Raw genomic sequence first — 18,260 nt, forward strand, 5'->3', positions numbered from 1 at the left:
TTATTTTAGGTAGTCTAAAAGTATACTGTGTTTTTAAAGGCTATGCTGTATTTTTTTTAATATGTATTAAATTCCAAGAGAATTCCTAGAGTACTGTGGTACTCTATAATTAGATTTGATTGCCTATGAACTTGATAAGTCTTCTGTAATGCTGCTGTGGTAACTATGATCTTAGATTAGATTACGTAAGACAGGGATGTTTACAAAGTCAGAGCATCATACTAAGGTTAGAAAAGAGTGGAAAATCTCTCAGGAAAGCAGAACAAAACTCTGAATTGCTCCATCCAATTGACTTGAATCGTTTGGAGGAAAGAGAACTGCTTAGTTTCATAGTAAAACTGGACTAGACTAGATCTATCCTAGGCTAGATATCTAAAACTGGTTGAAGAGTTCCAGGTGCACAAGAAGCAGCAGCAATGTGCAGCTATCACTTTTGCTTGGAACAATGTGGTTTCTTCCATCATGGAAGAGTACACAGGGCCATATAATGAACATGGGCCACATGCAAAATATTGGCACTGAACTTTCTGGTTTTCCAGAATAGTTTAGCTGAAAATTACCAAATTTTCAAAAAGTGAGACACCGTTCTTCAATTAGACCAGTGCTAAAAACTGCCTTCTAGATAAGTCCACATGCTCAGCTGGCAAAACTGCATGATACAATTTTTTCTTTAAACTTCAACCTTTTCAGGAGAAAGTTTTGATTTTTTTTTTCCCAGTAGAACCAAAAAGTAAATGCAAACAAGCATTAAATTTTAAATTTTTAAACACTTGGGTGACACTATCAACTATACAACTTTTGTGGATATGGGATGCTGGTATTCATATGGCAAGGCAAACGATTTTTTTTTCCCAGTAGAACCAAGAAGTAAATGCAAACAAGCAAAGGTGTTTAAATTTTAAACACTTGGGTGACACTATCAACTATACAACTTTTGTGGATATGGGATGCTGGTATTCATATGGCAAGGCAAAACACACTTTGGCATGTGAGTGAAGCAAAAAAATTACTGAAAACTGTCCTTTTGTGTCCCCCAGCAAAGATTGTCATTAGAACAGCTCCTTGAACCTGTCTTAAAAAACAGGCAGAACCTATCAGGCTCTTTCTATTTCTTCAGGAACTGCTTCTGCATCTCATCTTCCAACATCTTTCGTGTCAGCAGAACCTATCAGGTTCTTTCTATTTCTTCACGAACTGCTTTTGCATCTCATCTTCCAACATCTTTCGTGTCCTGATTCCAAACAAAAATCTCAATAAACACTGCATATGTCTTGCAAAGATGTACATACATATGTGCAGTTACAGAATAACCCGTAACAGGATCTCACTTGCTGGATTCTGTAGAAAGTTTGGCAATGTCACAGTGAGTTATTCAACAAAATACAAGGAAAAAGCAGCCCCTGTTGAGAATTGAGGACAGTAGGGTAGACCAGTAGTAGGACTGAAAGCTGTAGCTTTTGTACTAGCTTTGTGAACAAAATCAGAGATGCTGTGTGCACGTATTTTGCCAGCACAGGAAAATGAGGGTGGATGACACTGAAGCCTGAAATAAGCAGGATTAAAAGTAGCAACTGTTGCCATTAAATATAACTTTCTTTGGCAGAGGTGTTTTTTGCTTATGTAGCAGGTATGCTTTTATATATTTTAATTTATGGATGGGCAAAATACTTCATGAAGTAACAAGCTTGGTCTGTCCTAAGGAGAAATTAAAAGTATGGCTGTTGGCTTCCGAGTGAAAAAATTATATACTGCAAATTGAACTTTATTAAGGCCTGTTGTAAGTAATTGCCTGGGTAAACTAGCAAACTCTTGTTTGTACACTAGCAAACTAGTGTACAGACTTCATGAATGAAAAGTGCTTCCCACTGGGAATTCCAGTTCTTTTTCTCTGCCACAGCAATGCCATCGGGGTGGCATCTGCAGCACTTCCCATGGCCTGGCCACAGGCATTCAAAAAAGTCATCCTAGGTGGAATGCGGAGCAGAGAAAGACTGCTTGGGTAAGCTAGGGAAAATGGAAATTTCATCTCGGATGGCTTAGAGGAATGCAGCTTTACCGAGACATAGGTCTTGGAAAGTATACGAGAGCGCTCTGTAAGTACATCTCAGGGGTAAAAGAGGGAGGACAAAGAACCACCCTTTGAAGGGAAGATAGTGCTGGCATCATAAAAGACTACAAACCTGTCTTCAACAACACCAAACTGGAAATGCCAAAAATGTTTGTAATTCTTGGGACAGCTCTGGGCCAGTCTTGCAGCTGAGGCAGGGGACTTCCCATCTTTCCAAGACAGAGCTGGGCAAGCCTGTGAATTGCAGGATTTGCCTCTGGTAATAGGGGACTGGACTCGCTGATTTTGCAGGTTCCTCCCATCCCCATGGGCTAGTCCAGTAGCCATTACTATTCTGTTATTGTTTTCTCTTCTGTGGAAATACATTAATAAATGCCTGCTGGCCAGTTGGAGTTGCCTCTTTGGAACAAGCAAGTTTTGCCTCTGTTTCTGCATTTGCTTTTCAGGAGTTTGCCCTGCCATCTTCTGAAAACACTTCTCTTGGTGGGAACAGATGTATCATTAATCCTTTGCACTCTTGTTTATGTCAAAAGAGTAGGCTGTTAGACATGGGTAAAATAATTTTTCTGTGCTTTTATGTTGGCTTGGATTTTCTGGTGGGCAGCAAAGAACTGACCAGACTTGTATCCCTCCATTTTTTCCTGTGATTGCAGTAGAAGTGTTTTGTTTCTTAAATAACTCACGCGTAAGCCTGTTTCATGTCCTACTGGCCAGAAATTACTCACGGACACTGTAGGTACTATCTCCAAAACCCTTCTTAGAAATTTCAAAATTACAAAAGAGCAACCCAAGTTGTCCAGTCATCTTGTCGTATTAAAACATAATCAAGTTTATATTTTAAAGTAAAAATACACTCAAAATTAAAAGTTCCTGATACAGTGCTTAATAGCATCAGAGAAGATTGAAAAGAATTGTACGAACAGAATGTTAGTAAACTGATTGTATCTTTTGTTGTCAGTTTATTTTGAGTGATAAAATATCAATGTAAGAAAAAATGACACTGAAGAGGAAACAATGATAGGAAGGGGTTTGAAAGTCAGCAACTGGTTCTAAGTGGGAATTAGATACTAAGTCTCAGCATGACTAGATAATTTTTAGCTCTCTATATATATCTTTTGAGTGGGAAGCTGGAATATAGAAACTGAATGCTGCTTTAATTTTTAAACCGGGTTAAACCAGCTAGATTTGTGGAAACTAAGTTGGAAGCAAAAGCAAGTTGCGTTTTTTTTTTCTTTTGAAGTATCACTGTTTGGGGACTTTCCCCTGGGTACTGTTCAGAATTGTTTTATTGTGACGCATTTGTTGTTTGCTGATCTCTGGTAGATACCAGAGATGCTACTTTGGCTCACCCTTGCATTCCTGGATTAGAGCACTGAGACTTTTATATTCTGTCTTGTTAAATTTATGCTTATTATTTGGGTGGCTATATGAATGGTGCTATTGCTCATCCACATTGAAATGCAATTAAAGCCCTTTCCTAGGGACCAGATTCATCAAGTAATGGACTGCCCTTTCCCTGGACTCCCAAATTCTCCAAGCTCAGAGAGAATGAAGCAATGTGCTGTGAAACCATTCTGCCACAGCATTTTTACATTTAGAACATGGAAAACGAGTGTCTGTGTTAAAATTTCAGCGAGGAGCCACATACCATCTATAAGTACTTGCAAGGTCCATACATTAGTTACATCTGTGCACTGGGGTACATCTGAAGCCAACTTACCCTGCCTTCTGCATAAAAATATTTTTAATCTTTGTCTGAATATGTTTGGTAAAATTTAAATTTCCAGTTTAGCTTAAACAGAGGTTTACAAGCTGATAAATAGGAACAGTCTGAAGACTTGTGCTTTTCTTTTCCTAACAATGTCATTGAAGGAATATTATACTACAGCGAAGAGTCAAAGTAGGACAACAAGAAATAAAAAACAATCTACTTGTATTATGAAAGGCAATTGGATGTTCTTTAACTGGGCAGTAAAGGAACTATTTTAAGTGCTTCCTTTTGCTTCAAACAGGTGGCTCAAGCATGCTATTTGGAGTTCATTTACAGTCAATTGATTCATGGCTAATAACTTAAAAATACTAGACTTCCTGAAGGTGTTATAGCCAAAATGTGACGGTCAAGCCTGAGGTCTGAATTAAGTTGCATTCTTTTTAAGGAACAAAAAGCAGTGACATTTAACTAAACTGCATTTTCAAGGTCTTGGTTGAAATTCATATGAGGAGTTCCAGGACGGGGTGGTTTTATTTGCCATATTTATTGCCTCCAGTGTACATTGAAAAAAACCCTTAAAATCTTGCTGCAATAATGTCGGTATTTAGATTAGGCGGTACAGTGCTTTCGCCTTCACTGTGTCTTTTTTATCGGTTTATCTGGGTATTTTTGGTTTGGTTTTTTTTTTTTTTTAATTGCTATCATCCTTCTACTCTCAATCTCACCTGCACTTCTCATGGAAATTTAAAACACTTTGCAAATATAACTGATTTAACTCTCATAACATTTCTGCTAACTGAGTATAACCCCTTCTACAAGAAACAGAGATGCAGAGAAACTGGGTATGATCTTCAGCAAACTATTTACAGCTTGAGGCATTGCTGGGATAGAAACCATCGGGAAATCTTGGCTGCACTGGAGTCAGCAGTGTAACTCCTATTGAGTCCAGCAGAATCAGGCCTGGTGTCCCACTTCATGGTTCTGTCCCATTTCATAATAAACTTGAATAAGCATGGCATCTATGAAAAAAAACCTGTTTAGTCAATAGCTTTCCATGTCTTTTCTTCTCATCTGCAGAACTGGAGAATAGGAGCTTGTTTGCACTCAAATTACCCTTCTGCTCAGTGCTGCAGTTTCTGCAGTGAGAGCATGCTCATGTATTTTATGAGTCTGACCAGTGCCTCAACTTTAGCATTCTTATATCACTGTAGCTGAAAAAGAGGGAGGTAAGGGAGAAACCTTTCTTTGAACACTCTTTAGAGATACTTTGCAAAGTTGACAAGGAAAGTTCTGAAAATCCATACAGGGTCAGAAGGTTTATGCATATTCTTATGCAGGGAGGTGGTTTTTTCCCTTTCATGAAAGGCCATCACGAGGAATATTTGGCTGTATCCTGCAGTTCAGGGGAAAAAAACTTCTTTAAGTACACTCACAGCAATTAAGATAAACATAGTATCTTCCAAAATATGTGTTTTTTCCTAATATTTCACTCAAAAGCATTCTTCTTCTTTTCTTAAAGCCGCTGCCTCCTTGTCATGACTCTAAGGAATCCATGCAGGTGTACAAACAGCACTGCAAAATAGCAGAAGAGTACCATGAGGTTAAGAAAGAAATTGCTCTGCTGGAAGAAAGAAAGTGAGTAACTTTTTTTTATTGTTGTATATTCTCTGTGTAAAATCCTGTTTTAAACAGGAGAATTTCACATGGTATTTTCTGACCTTATACCTCTGCTTGGCAGTCACAGTGCAGCACAACACTTAGGCCATAGAATCAACTGGGGCCACTAAGGACACAGAGTTGTCATAGTTCTGGGCCCTCACTTATACAGATGTCCCTTAAAACCCTCATGGACAGCCTTCAGGTCACAGAACAATCTAGTTCAGCTGGTGCGAGTCCCCTTTTTAGTTTTAGGGAAATTTTTTTCAATTCAACTTTACGTGTAATGAAGAACATAATGGATCCTTGGTTAGGCTTCGGAGTACTGGACAATAGTAGTAAACATTCTTCTGTGAGATGCATTGTCTCTATGTGCGTTGACATTTTAGGTGTTCATATCCAAAGCGCGTAAGCTGGAGACTTTTTTTCTTGTCTATGGCCTATACTCATGCCCCTGACATATTTGCATGACTATTAAATGGCAAAGTGCACTCTGTGACTCTTGGTTGCTTTCCACAAGAAACCTGGAAAAGAAACTGAGAAAGAGGAAAGAGGGTGAGTAGTGGAAGTTTTTAACAGGCAACGAACCCCAAGGAATAACAGTTACTACTAAGTAAAACTTCTCTTTCAAATGCTTTTTTACTTTTACAATCACACTGAAGGTGACTTTGAGCAGTGTTGCCTTCCTCAGGGAGAGTTCCCTCAGTGTCGATCTCTGAGAATTCTTGTGAAAATGGAGACCGTACCATCATTCTTCCAAATGCTGCTTGAACAGAAATGTTTGTAATGTAGCAACAGGAGTTGAAAGGGCTCTGTTGCAGAGTGGGCTTTGGGTAGAAGGTGGTGGACCACTGTGTCCATTTCATAGCCATTTTTGCACAGTTCAGCCAAGTTTGCACCCATGGGAGCCTGCAGCTGCAGAAGCAAGCTGACGGGAGGGCACCTGGGGAAATCCTGTAGTTGTACAAGTTAGATAGCCAAAGACCTCCTTGAATCTAGACTATGCAGGGTAAGAAAGTGACACTTGCCTTCATCGGGGTTGATGGCTACACACAAAGTATAGTTAGCTGGTGCCTAAAGCGTCAGAACCAGTTGGCATTTCCCACTACAAATCCCCTTCCACTGTAGGACCTGCATGGCACTCAGTTGCTGGCAGACTGGCACAGAAGTTGAAAAAGAAAAAAAGATAAGCAGAATAGATTAACACTACATTGTCCCAGTGTTGGTATTTGATTCATCACTAATTAAACTTGGCCAATCAAAAGTAACTGCTGTTTTTAAAAATATGTAGAGAAGATAATTAATTCAAATAATTTTCCAATGATTTGTCAAATTTGATTGTCTAATGTAAGCTGTTTACGTGTATATTTAGCAACCAAGTGAATTCAGTGGAAACCATGTATGTTTGCCTTCTCTGAAAATCTAAACGGAACATAAAATATTAAATGGTTGTTTAAGTGCTTAACTTTAGATGTATAAACTCAAAAGGTAGCCTTAAATCGTTTGGATTTCAGAGCCTACTGATATACGTGTGTTATTATTACTGACATATCGCTGAATCAGTTATGCACTTTTATGAAGTAAGCTCGGAGCCCTTGAAAACTAGACTCACATATATATTTTTGCGTTTACTAGAATGAAATAAAATGCTGTTTGAATGCATTTCTGTTTATCTATGGGGTCTGTACTACTAGCTGAATTAGAAATATTTTGCTCCTTGGGAATGGCAGATACATGCACAAAATTGTTTACCTGAGCTCAAAACTGTCCTACTCAACCTCTGAGCCCAGAAGTCGGCCTCTCAGCAGCAGTTGTCCTGGATGAATTACGGGCCTTCAGGCTGGCATCTTCCTTCATTTCACCAGTGGATGTCAACAGTGGAGCAATGTGAGGAAGCTTCCACCACTGCTACCTTTGCTGAGCCTGTTCTGCGGATAAAAGATTTCGTGCCCCAGTAAACATACGTTAAAACAAGAGTGGCTGAATAAGACAGCAAATAGAATTATATTGTTGTGATGCTTATGTGTCTTCTAATTACGTATTTGTGGCCTAGATATTCACATGCTGCATAGCTGTGAAATGCCTAAATGTGACAAATATCAGTGCAGCACCATTCACCACCTTCCAAATCTCTTAATCTGAAGAAGCGGGCCTACCAGCACTGGGATTGAAGATGCTTAATTTATTTTCCACAGGTTGGTGCACTGAGGTTATTAGATTTTGAGGTTTAAAAAGCTGCAAGTGCCAACTGAAGCTTTTTTACTCCAGATGGGAACTATTTATGACTCCTCCCTCCAGGCAGATTCTCCATTTTATAGTATTTTGGAGGAGGTCTCACGATACCCTTCGGGGTGTCTTTCCTTTCTGTAGCAGCCTGGTTTTATAAAACCTTCCAGAAGCTAACTGGGACCTCTTCACCACATGAAGTTTGGTTGAAATTGGAAGGTGGATTAAAACGTTCTGAGGACACATATACTTTTAGACACACATGTAAGCATACACAACCTGAACACATTAACCTTGATTTTTATATAAAACTAGATAGAAAGTATAGTGTAAGTGTGGAGGTGAAGGAGTAAGCCAGAAGTAAAAGAGAGTTTTGGTCTGGTGATCACTGATTTCTATCTAAAAACATTCTCAACAGCTACAGTTTGACAGTTAAAGGAAGTTTATGGGGTAGCATATGCTGAACGTAGAAGAGTGGATTACAATGGCTGGGGTGGCATGTGTGTTGAATATTCCATTCTCAGAGGGGAAGGATGCTTTGACTTTTCTAAAAAGTCAGATGAGATGCACAGCTTTTAGCCCCAAAAGCAGTTATAATCAAACTGCAAAGATGGAATTTGCAGCTTTCTGAAATTTGTCCCTGTTGCAGGTGTCTTCATCTCCTTCTACATTTGAATTTGAATGTATGCAAAGAAAGATTCACAATTGCCTAATACACCTGCTATCTATTGTCTATTTCTTTTAAATATTATTTTGATAAAATGGACAAAGATAGAGTTGCATCCCTTGTAATGGGAACAAGCAATTTGTGTGCTCAAAGGCTTTTAATTCTGCTTAGCTTGACTTGTCTCCCACTGTAGGGTGAGGATCAAGGGTGGCTGAAGTATAGAGAGGCAGTGGTGTGAAATGACAAGGGCTGCTTTTCATCAAGGCAAGAACAGGGCTTATTCACCCCTTTCTCTTGTATGCAGTGTAGACGGCAAGAGAATGTACTCGGCTGGCAGTGGGAGAGAAGACAACAACTATTTCATAGGAAAATGGGAAAAGAGAAAGAAAGGGAGGTTGCAGGTTCAAAAAAGGGAAAATCAAAGGACAAAGCAAATAAGAAGGGGAAAAGAAGTTATTCAGGAAAAAGACAAAAGGAAGCAAGAAATTGAAGGAATTTGAAAGAATATTGGGTAGATTTTTTTGCTAATATAATCAGCGCTTTGTTTGCTGTCTTCACTCAAACTCTTCCCATCTATGCCAGCAATATGTAATACAAGGGACAAAATCACTCTGGAATGGGAGACATGATCGAAAAGAAAGAAAAGGGTGTGGAAGCGAGAACACACCACATTTAGGTCACAGAATGTAATTTAATTTATGTTCCAGAAACGCACATGCATTTCCATAACAGATGTTTTTGGGTATCTAAGTTTGGGTGAAAGGGATGGGACGGCTGGTTATTTTGAGCACTTGTTATATTGCCATTACTAGATAATGACCCTGGATTATGTAGTTAAATATTAGAGTTGCCATAGTTGCTAGCTATATCTTATATTCTTAGCGCTGGCTGGTTTTCTCTTTTTCCTCCCCCAGACAATTCTAATATAACTTTCCAGAAAATATCATTTGCTCACCACCTGGTTTAGGATCACTCCTTTTCTTTGCCATGGATATGATTTCTTTTCCTTCTTTTACACATGCTACAGTAGACATGCAGTGGAGATGTCTGCTTGACTTTGTGGGATCCTTCCGTACGCTTTAGCGTGCTCTCCTGACCATAGGACTGTTTCTAAGATAGTTTCTCCAGGTACACTATTTCTGGAGTGTCTTTCCCAACACTGTTGAGACAAGTAGTCTTCTGACTTGCAGGTTCTGCAGAAAAAGATTGCTGTAAACCATAAAGGCTCTTTTATCTTAATAATTTTCCCATTCTATACCTGATTTTTCATCATCTGTCATGTATCAAAAATACATGTCCCTTGCCAAATAGTGGAAATTACACCTTTTCTAATACAAAGAGAAACCTCAACTTGCCCTGTTGCAGTAATGAATACTTGTAGACCTTTTATGTGCTGGCATCCGAGACCTATTTTCATTTACATTAAAACAGGCTGTCTCATTGTTTTAAAAAAGAATTAGTAGACTTTGAACACACAAGGGCAGTCTCTTCAGACAGCAATTACCTTGGAAGGTCTCATGATTCCTCCTGATGTGAAAACCATGTCAAATATGGGAAAAATAAATGACCTTATGGCCACCAGAACACATAGACCCATGTTAGGTGGGAAGAAATGTGTAGTACCACAGATGCATAATCCTGAATAAGTTGTTCACAACGGGGGAAAGACAAGTCTGCCTCTTTGCACTGTGGAACCTGTTTTCCTTCAGTCTGGTCCATCTCCAAATACACTTATCTCCAGGTAGATTTATCTGCTTCGTCCGTCCCTTTTCTTGGTATTTATTCATTGTGAATATTACTGTAAAGGAACTCTGTTCTCCGCATGGTCAGTCATTAAGGCCAGGACAAGAGAAACAATTTCCCGAAGACCATGCTGGGTTTTTCTCCTGCTCTGGTATGGCTTGTGGTTTGTGATGCAAATCACACTTGTCTTCCCTTCCCACCCAAACCGCTCCCTGAAAAAGAACACTTAATGTGTACGTTACAGATTGTCTCAAAGCTTCAAGTACCTCAGCACCATTTTAGAAAATACCTTATCAATGCTGTTAATATTTAAACTCAGGCTAACCATTAACAGAAAATGCAGATTACACAGTGCTAGATCTATTTATTAAGCATCTATATCAAAGGCTAGATGGTGCAAGAGCTTAGTGTGGTGTTCTTTAACCTCTGGAAGCTAAGTTCAAATCCTGCATTAGATCAGAAGCAAATGTTAGTTACTGTCCTCATCCTTTTGTGAGCTTCGTAAACCACACCATTCATAACATTTAGCAATACCCTGGTACTCTAATTTTAGATCTCTGTGGCAGGCTGGCAGTATTTGCCTGAAACATCACCCTACCCTGTAAACAGGTGTTGATCCTGATGGGAAGGGAATAAGTAGGTTCTGCTGACTCAGAAGTGGGCAATTTTACCACCTCAGTGCAAGGAAACTGCTTTCTGCGAGGGAGGTCCTAGACTATGGACTACAGCAATGAGTATATTTTGATTTTAATGCATTTATATTTTGTTTAACAGCAAAGCTAAATCCCAGGGGAAAAAAAAAGGTTATTTGTGCTGCTTGAGTAATGCTGGAGAGCAGGACAAAAGCCACGCCTGTCCATAGCCTCATCTTATCAAATCAGGGCTGACATTCATTAATAGAGCTGTCTGGGTTTGCACACTGTCTGTCTGTGCCAGTCCTGGCTGAAGTCCAAAGAGAGTAGTTAATACTTTTCCTTTACACGTACTGAAAGTCCCTGTGGAAAGGGTTTATGTGCTTTTAAGATGCTGATTACTTATTGGTGTGTTCACTGCATCTCTATTTTAAGAACCTCGTAAGTGTAAAAAAAGTAAGGAAGAATGATTCTGAATTTATTTGTTGGAACACTTCTGAGTCAACAGTCTGTAATTTGAAAGACCTTAATTTAATCCTTCAGTCCAGCATTGCAACAGTAGAATATTGCTGAAGCTTTCTTTTGGTCCCAAGAGACAAGTCTTCTAGAGGAAGCCCTAAGAAACAGAAGTGATTAAAGCTGCTGGGCTTGTAAGCTCTGCTTGTCCCTAAGTGCATTTCTCACTCTAAAGCATACATGCAATTACTCCTGTGTGGGCTATAGCCCCAGGAATAGGAGCTGGGGTATCGAACTCTCTAGCAAGATCAGTTCATCTTGGCCAGTTTGAAAGTTGGTTGGTCTAGCACGGCCCAAGCAAAGAGAAATGGATCTGTTAATGGCTTGCTGCTTTTAAAAATTTTAAAGCTATATTGTGCCAAATGTTAATAGAATTCTGCTGAACAAAAATACGCTCTTGCTGTTTTCTCTTGAAGACCTGGCTGAATACAGCTCTCACTGGGTGAAAGGAAAGAGAAGAGGCTTTGCTGCAGCATAGCTGCTCTGCAGTACCTCCGTGGTGTAAAACAAAGCCACCATGCTTAGTTACAGGAAGGCTCCTATATACTGCAACTTTAGGATGATTTAAAATTGCTGTAATGGCTGCTAACTCTTCCCTTCTTTTTTTCGTATGGGAAACACCGTTGGGAGAAATGAGCATGCCAGGGGTCTCTTCCAACTTGTGACTCCTCAAAGTACAGTAACTGTGGCTGTCAACAGCCAGCTAAACCACAGGCAAACTCTGCTGTCACTGAAAGCTGTAGTAAAGACAGAGGAAGGTCACATCGATCCTAAAAGGTGGCCAGATAGAGGTGTTTTTTCAAAACCCAGGTGCTTACAGTTTTGCTGCTGCAAGTGGTAGTTTTGCAGCTAGAAGTAATGTAAATGATCAGCAAATACTGAAATGTTATCATTTCATGACTACTCTGACCTGCGGTGATAGCATTCCTGATCTGTAGGGATTTGCTGTCTGGAAGCACTGCTCTGGCTTGACAAGAGGGCTCCTCTAAAGACTGCAGCAAAAGCTATCCGCTTTGAAGGCCTTACATCTTCCCACCGAAGAGCTACCAGCGTTGTTTTGACATGACCGAGAAATAAACTCACAGGGCTGTGAAGAGTTAAAGAGTAACTAATCTCTGAGATAGAACCATCAAAAGAACTAAGAACCTTGTAGAAGAGACTTCCTGAATACATGATTTGACTTAAAGGGGAAAAAAAGCAGAGCCCAGGCCAGCCTGCTGGGTACCGAAGTGGAGCGCGATTAGATACCCGTGAGTTACTCACGCCTTCAGTGTGTTTTGTTTGAAACACCACCGTTTTATCTTAACTTGTGCTGAGGTCATTTCAGTTGATATTACACAGGAGACTCCAGCGCCTGGCCAGCTCTGGGAATGCTGGGCACTGCGTGACTCCATCCAGAAAGAAGCAACAGCTTGAATCCTCCCGAGTCCGCTCTTCAAAAGACCAGGAGGGGTCAGGTTTGCAGCTCTATCACTCTTCCTCAGCAGCAAGGCTAAGGCTGGAGTGTAAACACATTATAGAAACCATATATGTAGTTCAGATTCCTGTGCCTAGGATTTACTAGAATCATTTTTCTTTGTAGCAGAGAAAAGGAAACCAGGCACACTTCACAGGATTTACTAATAAAGCTAACCAACTGAGCAAAAAAAAATAACCCTCGGTCTCTTTCAAATATGTTTGGTATTGAGAGGAGAATAAATTGGTCTTCTTCAGGCAAAATATTAGCACGTGGTCTCCAGGAACTTGATTCTCCCCGTGAACCGAATGTTCAACTCGTACTGAACTTAGAGATACCTGAAGGTCCCCAGCACTTTGCAGGTTTGGTCAGTGAACAGCAAACCTACCGGAGAGTTTGGCAGCTTCATCTTTTAAAGGGAAAAGGAGGACTCTGACAAATTAATGTTCTAGGTCTTTGCTTCACAAGCTCAAGTAAGACTATATTAACAACCTATAGCCCAGCTCTAACCTAGCACATGACGACAGATTTTTGCATACTGCCATTTTTAATCTTTGGGTTTTTTCCCTAATTGTCAGAAAGGAGCTGATTGCCAGGCTGGAACAAGTGGAAAAAGAAAGCATGGATGCTGCTCAGCTGGCTAAGGAGTACGCCGAACTGACGGAGGAGAACCGAACGCTGCGGCTGGCCCAGACGCAGTGTGTAGAGCAACTGGAAAAGCTCAGAATACAGTACCAAAAAAGACAGGGGTCCTCTTAACTCTCAGCTAGCTTATGTGAGGCAGTGCATACAGGATTGGTCCTGTGCTGGAAAGAGATTTTAAAATAAAGGCCTGTTTAATATGTTATAATACTTTACTACAGATACAGAGTATGTAGAAGTCTATATTTGATTTAATGCTTGCCAGCCAGTAGCTTAATATAATGGATATTTCATCCATTATATAATGGATATTTTATTTCAAGTAACATAATTGAAGTTAATCTATCCCCATTATATGTTCTAGTAGATCAGGTTTCTTTTCTAAACATATTTCTTCCAATTTAAGAAGATCTGGACGCACTAGAAAATGATATAAATAGTCTCTGTGTTGGGAATTTGGACCATACTAAGGCATACAGCAGGGACAATGTTAATATATGGAATACATGTATGTTAATTTTAGTTTGGTGAAGATTTTTTTAATTATTTTCCTCATGCCTGGAGTGTTTGGAAGTTATCTTAAAACAGATCTCCTCACTGGTAAAAACCATACTTCATTATCCCCTGTCAACTTTACATTGTTGTATAAAACCTGGGAAACTGCACATTAAAAATTGAAGTAACATAATTATTTTTCATCAAACAAGGGCACTGTCAGTAATAATTTGCAAGTTACGAAATTAAAAGGAAACAGATGAGATCAAACTTTCCTTCCTCAAGCATAAAGATAGCTTGAGAGTCTTTTTATTGTACTTTTTGTCACGCAAGAAGTAAAAAGTTAATACATGAATGCTACCATCATAGTTTCAACTGAGAATACGCCAGTAAAAGTACTGTGAGGATATTTTGTTCTTATTTTCCGGTCTGTTTTGAAACATAAGTGGCTGTAAGTGGGGACAGGAGTTCTGTGATATACAAATAACCTGGAAGTAAAATGTTACTTTTACTTGCTCTATTTATCCCTCTATTTTCCTAGATCAACTGAAAATTCTTTGTTATACTTCCATTTCTATTCATACAGTATTTTTTTCATTAAAAGCAGATATAGAAAAGCCATTTTATGTTCTGAATGTTCTTAAAGCACCCGGTATTTTTAACTCCGCTTGACAGATGCAGCTTGTTACATCTTCATGAGCCTGGAGTTCAACTTGATGTGTCATTAGTACTGAAATGTGTCTTAGTAATGGAAAACTATGAACTTGAGATTTCCGCTAGAACTTTAGCATTGATTATTGTCACTAATCTATTATAAAAATGGGGGTTTATGTTAATTGGAACAATTCCTGGGGACGTCTTTTGACGCCGAAGTGTTCCTCAGTAATTCTGGCAGTAAAGGGGACAAAAAAAATACAAGCTGCCCTTAATTTCTCTGTGCTAACGACCAACAGCATTCCCTGCAGCACAGGCGTGAAAACGGGTTCTGGACACGGCAGGAGGAGATTATGAGGAGGCAGCGGGAGAGGAGGGCCGGGTCGGGCAGCGTACGTGTCCGGCACCATTCGGCGTACGTGCCCAGCACCGCTTGCTGCCTTACCCTGGCCGCTGCAGGGAGACGGAGGGAAATCACCGCTCCGAGGCACGTGCTTTCTGCTGGGATGCTCCGACAGCACTGTAACACTGTATGTATTCCTCCTTCATTGTTATCCCAGGGTCTCGTTTTCACTATATCTTGTGACAGTTGAAGAGAAAAAAACCATCATGAATAAAACCCACTTGGGATGTCAAGCCTGGGAGTGCTAGAAATGCCTTGTCTGTGTTTTGAGCTGATGGGAAATGTACCCTGTGCAGACTTCAGGGCTTTCCTTTGACCGCAGGACACTGCAGAATCAGGATATATTATTTTTTTTTTTTTTGTATTTATGTATTTTGAACAGGAGGATTCTCATTTTCAAAATTTAGTTTGTCGTTTCAGTCAGAGGTTTTTGCATCTAGCTTTGAAAACATCAGCCAGTCTGGTGATTTCAGTGAATTCATTGAAAACTGTACAAAGTACATAAAATTACTTCATTAACAGACTGGCTTTGGGTGCAGATGGATCAGAAGGCAGAACTTTACTTACAAATAACTGTGTTCACCTTGGAATGTTCTATTTAAGTGCAGCCACTACGCTTTAGACGTCAGAATTATAACAGATCATACTCTTGGAGAAAAACCTGAGGGAGGCCACAGTTGTGTGGAGGAGGAAAGCTGGGCCTCGTTTGTGACACACGGCGATTTGAGAGTAGCCAGGGAATAGGGGTTTTCTAACCTATAGATACTGACCAGTAGGGAAGTCTTCAGGAAACGTTTTTACAGGTGTACAGACACCAAATTCGTGATGTGGTCCCGCTACCAGCCTGGATAAATCTGGAACTCTTAAAACATCCCAAACTGATTGAAGTCAGAGATATGTGTTTAATCTGGACTGTGGCTATTTGCAATCAAATTTTCCTCCTACTTTTAGTTATGGTAAAAGTAACAAATAACTGCTTTGTAGCAATACATTTGCCTGCCAGCATGGATGCTCACGTGCCTGAGAACAGCGACTCAGAAAAATTGCATCACAATCCAAATAAGTAAAGCTGATACAGAAGTACCAAGGAAGGAAAAGTATCTCATGAAAACAAATTTTTAAAGAAAAAATAGCAGGGGAAATGGGATTCAAAGACAAGAGGGCAGACAAATGGAATTCTCCAAAAATATTCATAGGCAAGTGAAATTAAAATGCAGAGAAGTCAACATAACCCAGAAGGTCATTCAAGTGTTGCAAAGAGTAAAAATGGCTAGAACAGCCTTCTGAGCGGTAACTGCTGTATCTGTCATCCATCTCTTGATTTTTTTTATCAAGAGGGTAATAATGATAAACAGTTTCATACTCAATAAATCTCCAATTTTGACATGCTGAATTTTTCTCTAGATATGACTTTGAACTGCGCAGCTCTGCTGACTCAGTAGCAGAAATTACGTTTTTTAAGAAAACTTTTTTTTGTCATATTTATGCTGTATTTTCCAAAGAGACAATATGATTTGTGTTCTTCTGGTATTTAAGGAGAGCCCTTAAATTGATCTGCCAGCTGGGTCCTTTGTAAGTACAGCACTGTAAAAAAGAATTTTATACAATTATTACAAAGACGTTTTCACATTGTATTTCACCCAAGAACTTGGAAGCCAGTTTTGGCTTTGGAGTTCCACTGGCAATGGAACATTCAATTTTGTAACTTCTGACGACAGCCTGTGACGACTGCAGTGGTGTTCAGCAAAACGACGTCGCGGGCTGACGCTCTTGCTGGCAATTCACCGGTGGTCAGAAGGCAAGGAAAGACCCCTGAAAGGCTCAAATGACAAAAGAAGTTGCTAAATGTATACAGCTACATACATACAGTCTGTTACACAGAGAGAGTGTATTTCTTGCTATTATCCCGGTTATTCAGGCTAGCCAAAGTAAGCATGCCGCTACAATGACAAATGCATTTGCTTCAGACCACTTAAGAAAACAGTGAAGTACATGGGTTTAAGAAAAACAAGACCTGTGCTTTCCATTTCCTATTGTTACTAACTGACTTCCTTCCATCATACCAAATGCTGAACAAGCTCAATTTAAGTATTCCAGTTAACAAGGATATGACTCATGCAGTCTTGAAACAGCCACGGGCTATGGTGATTTTGCACTCGAAAAGCCTGGAAGATAAGGACCTGCAGGTTTGGGTTTGGCAGCTTTTTTTTTTTTTTTTTTTTAATGTTTCCCTTTCCAGGATTATCTTAATTCTGGCTGGTTTTGTAAAGTCATGATCTTTGGAAGCGTGTCACCTCTCGCCAGAGGCTTTATTGCCATCTGGGCCTTTGTCAGCATTGCACATGGCTGACCGCGGGCACAAACAGGCGAGGGTACGACACAGAGGTGTCTTCAGCCTTCCCGGGGCTACGGCTGGGACGCGTCCTCTTGCTGCTCGCCCTCCATGCACAGACCACTTACAGAAACGAGCTGGTCGTGGTCTTACTCATGGAGTCACTTGGTGGTTTTCCCTACGTAAAATTCTTTGCTTGTTCAATGCACAAGCTGGAAGTGCCTAGGGGAGCAGGGGAGACTGTTCCCTGGGGGAGCCTTGGCTCTCTCCTGGTGGAGGGTGCAAGGTATGCAACGATGGAAGAGGAGGCTTGCCGGGAAGGGAGTTTGGTCCAGGCGGTGATGCAGCAGGAGGAACCCTGGCCCTGGCCAGCGGGATTGTGAGGAGAGTTGACAAAACCTGGGTGCTGGCCGTGCTCCACCTTCTGCAGACATACGTGTGCACCCACAGCCCTGAGGGTCTTCTCCCTCCCATTAGAGTGTCCTGGTATGTATATGCATGGATAATATGGTGATGAACGTTGTTGGAAAACCCATGATGAAACTGTTAACTGTCTTCATGACAGGTCTGGAAGGTGTCCCCCTGTACTGGGCACTGGTGAGGCCGCACCTCGAGTGCTGTGTCCAGTTTTGGGCCCCTCACCACAAGAAAGACCTTGAGGTGCTGGAGCGAGTCCAGAGAAGGGCAACGAAGGTGGGGAAGGGTCTGGAGCACAAGTCTGATGGGGAGCGGCTGAGGGAGCTGGGGGGGTTTGGTCTGGAGAAGAGGAGGCTGAGGGGAGACCTGGCCGCCCTCTACAACGACCTGAAAGGGGGGGGTAGCCAGGTGGGGGTCGGTCTCTTCTCCCAAGTAACGAGCAATAGGACGAGAAGGCATGGCCTCAAGTTGCACCAGGGGAGGTTCAGGTTGGATATTAGGAAGAATTTCTTCACCAAAAGGGTTGTCAAGCACTGGAAGAGGCTGCCCAGGGAAGTGGTGGAGTCACCATCCCTGGAGGTAGTCAAAAGATGTGTAGGTGTGGTGCAGAGGGACATGGGTTAGTGGTGGGCTTGGCTGTCG

At 40.7% G+C, this 18,260-nt stretch overlaps 1 protein-coding gene across 2 annotated transcripts in view; it reads left to right on the top strand.

Annotated features, from left to right (window-relative positions):
* The window catches only part of MAP3K7CL (MAP3K7 C-terminal like), a 30,950-nt gene extending 16,522 nt beyond the window's left edge, over nucleotides 1–14,428 (top strand). For both annotated transcript variants that reach the window (XM_009707398.1, XM_009707397.1), the window contains 2 exons: nucleotides 5,299–5,414; nucleotides 13,254–14,428. In XM_009707398.1, the coding sequence (XP_009705700.1) occupies nucleotides 5,299–5,414; nucleotides 13,254–13,434 (297 nt within the window). In that variant the 3' untranslated portion in view covers nucleotides 13,435–14,428. The remainder of the gene's footprint in view (nucleotides 1–5,298; nucleotides 5,415–13,253) is intronic.
* Nucleotides 14,429–18,260: the final 3,832 nt, after the last annotated feature.

Source organism: Cariama cristata, unplaced genomic scaffold (genome assembly GCF_000690535.1).
Source record: "Cariama cristata isolate BGI_N322 unplaced genomic scaffold, ASM69053v1 scaffold5569, whole genome shotgun sequence".
NCBI lineage: Eukaryota > Metazoa > Chordata > Aves > Cariamiformes > Cariamidae > Cariama > Cariama cristata.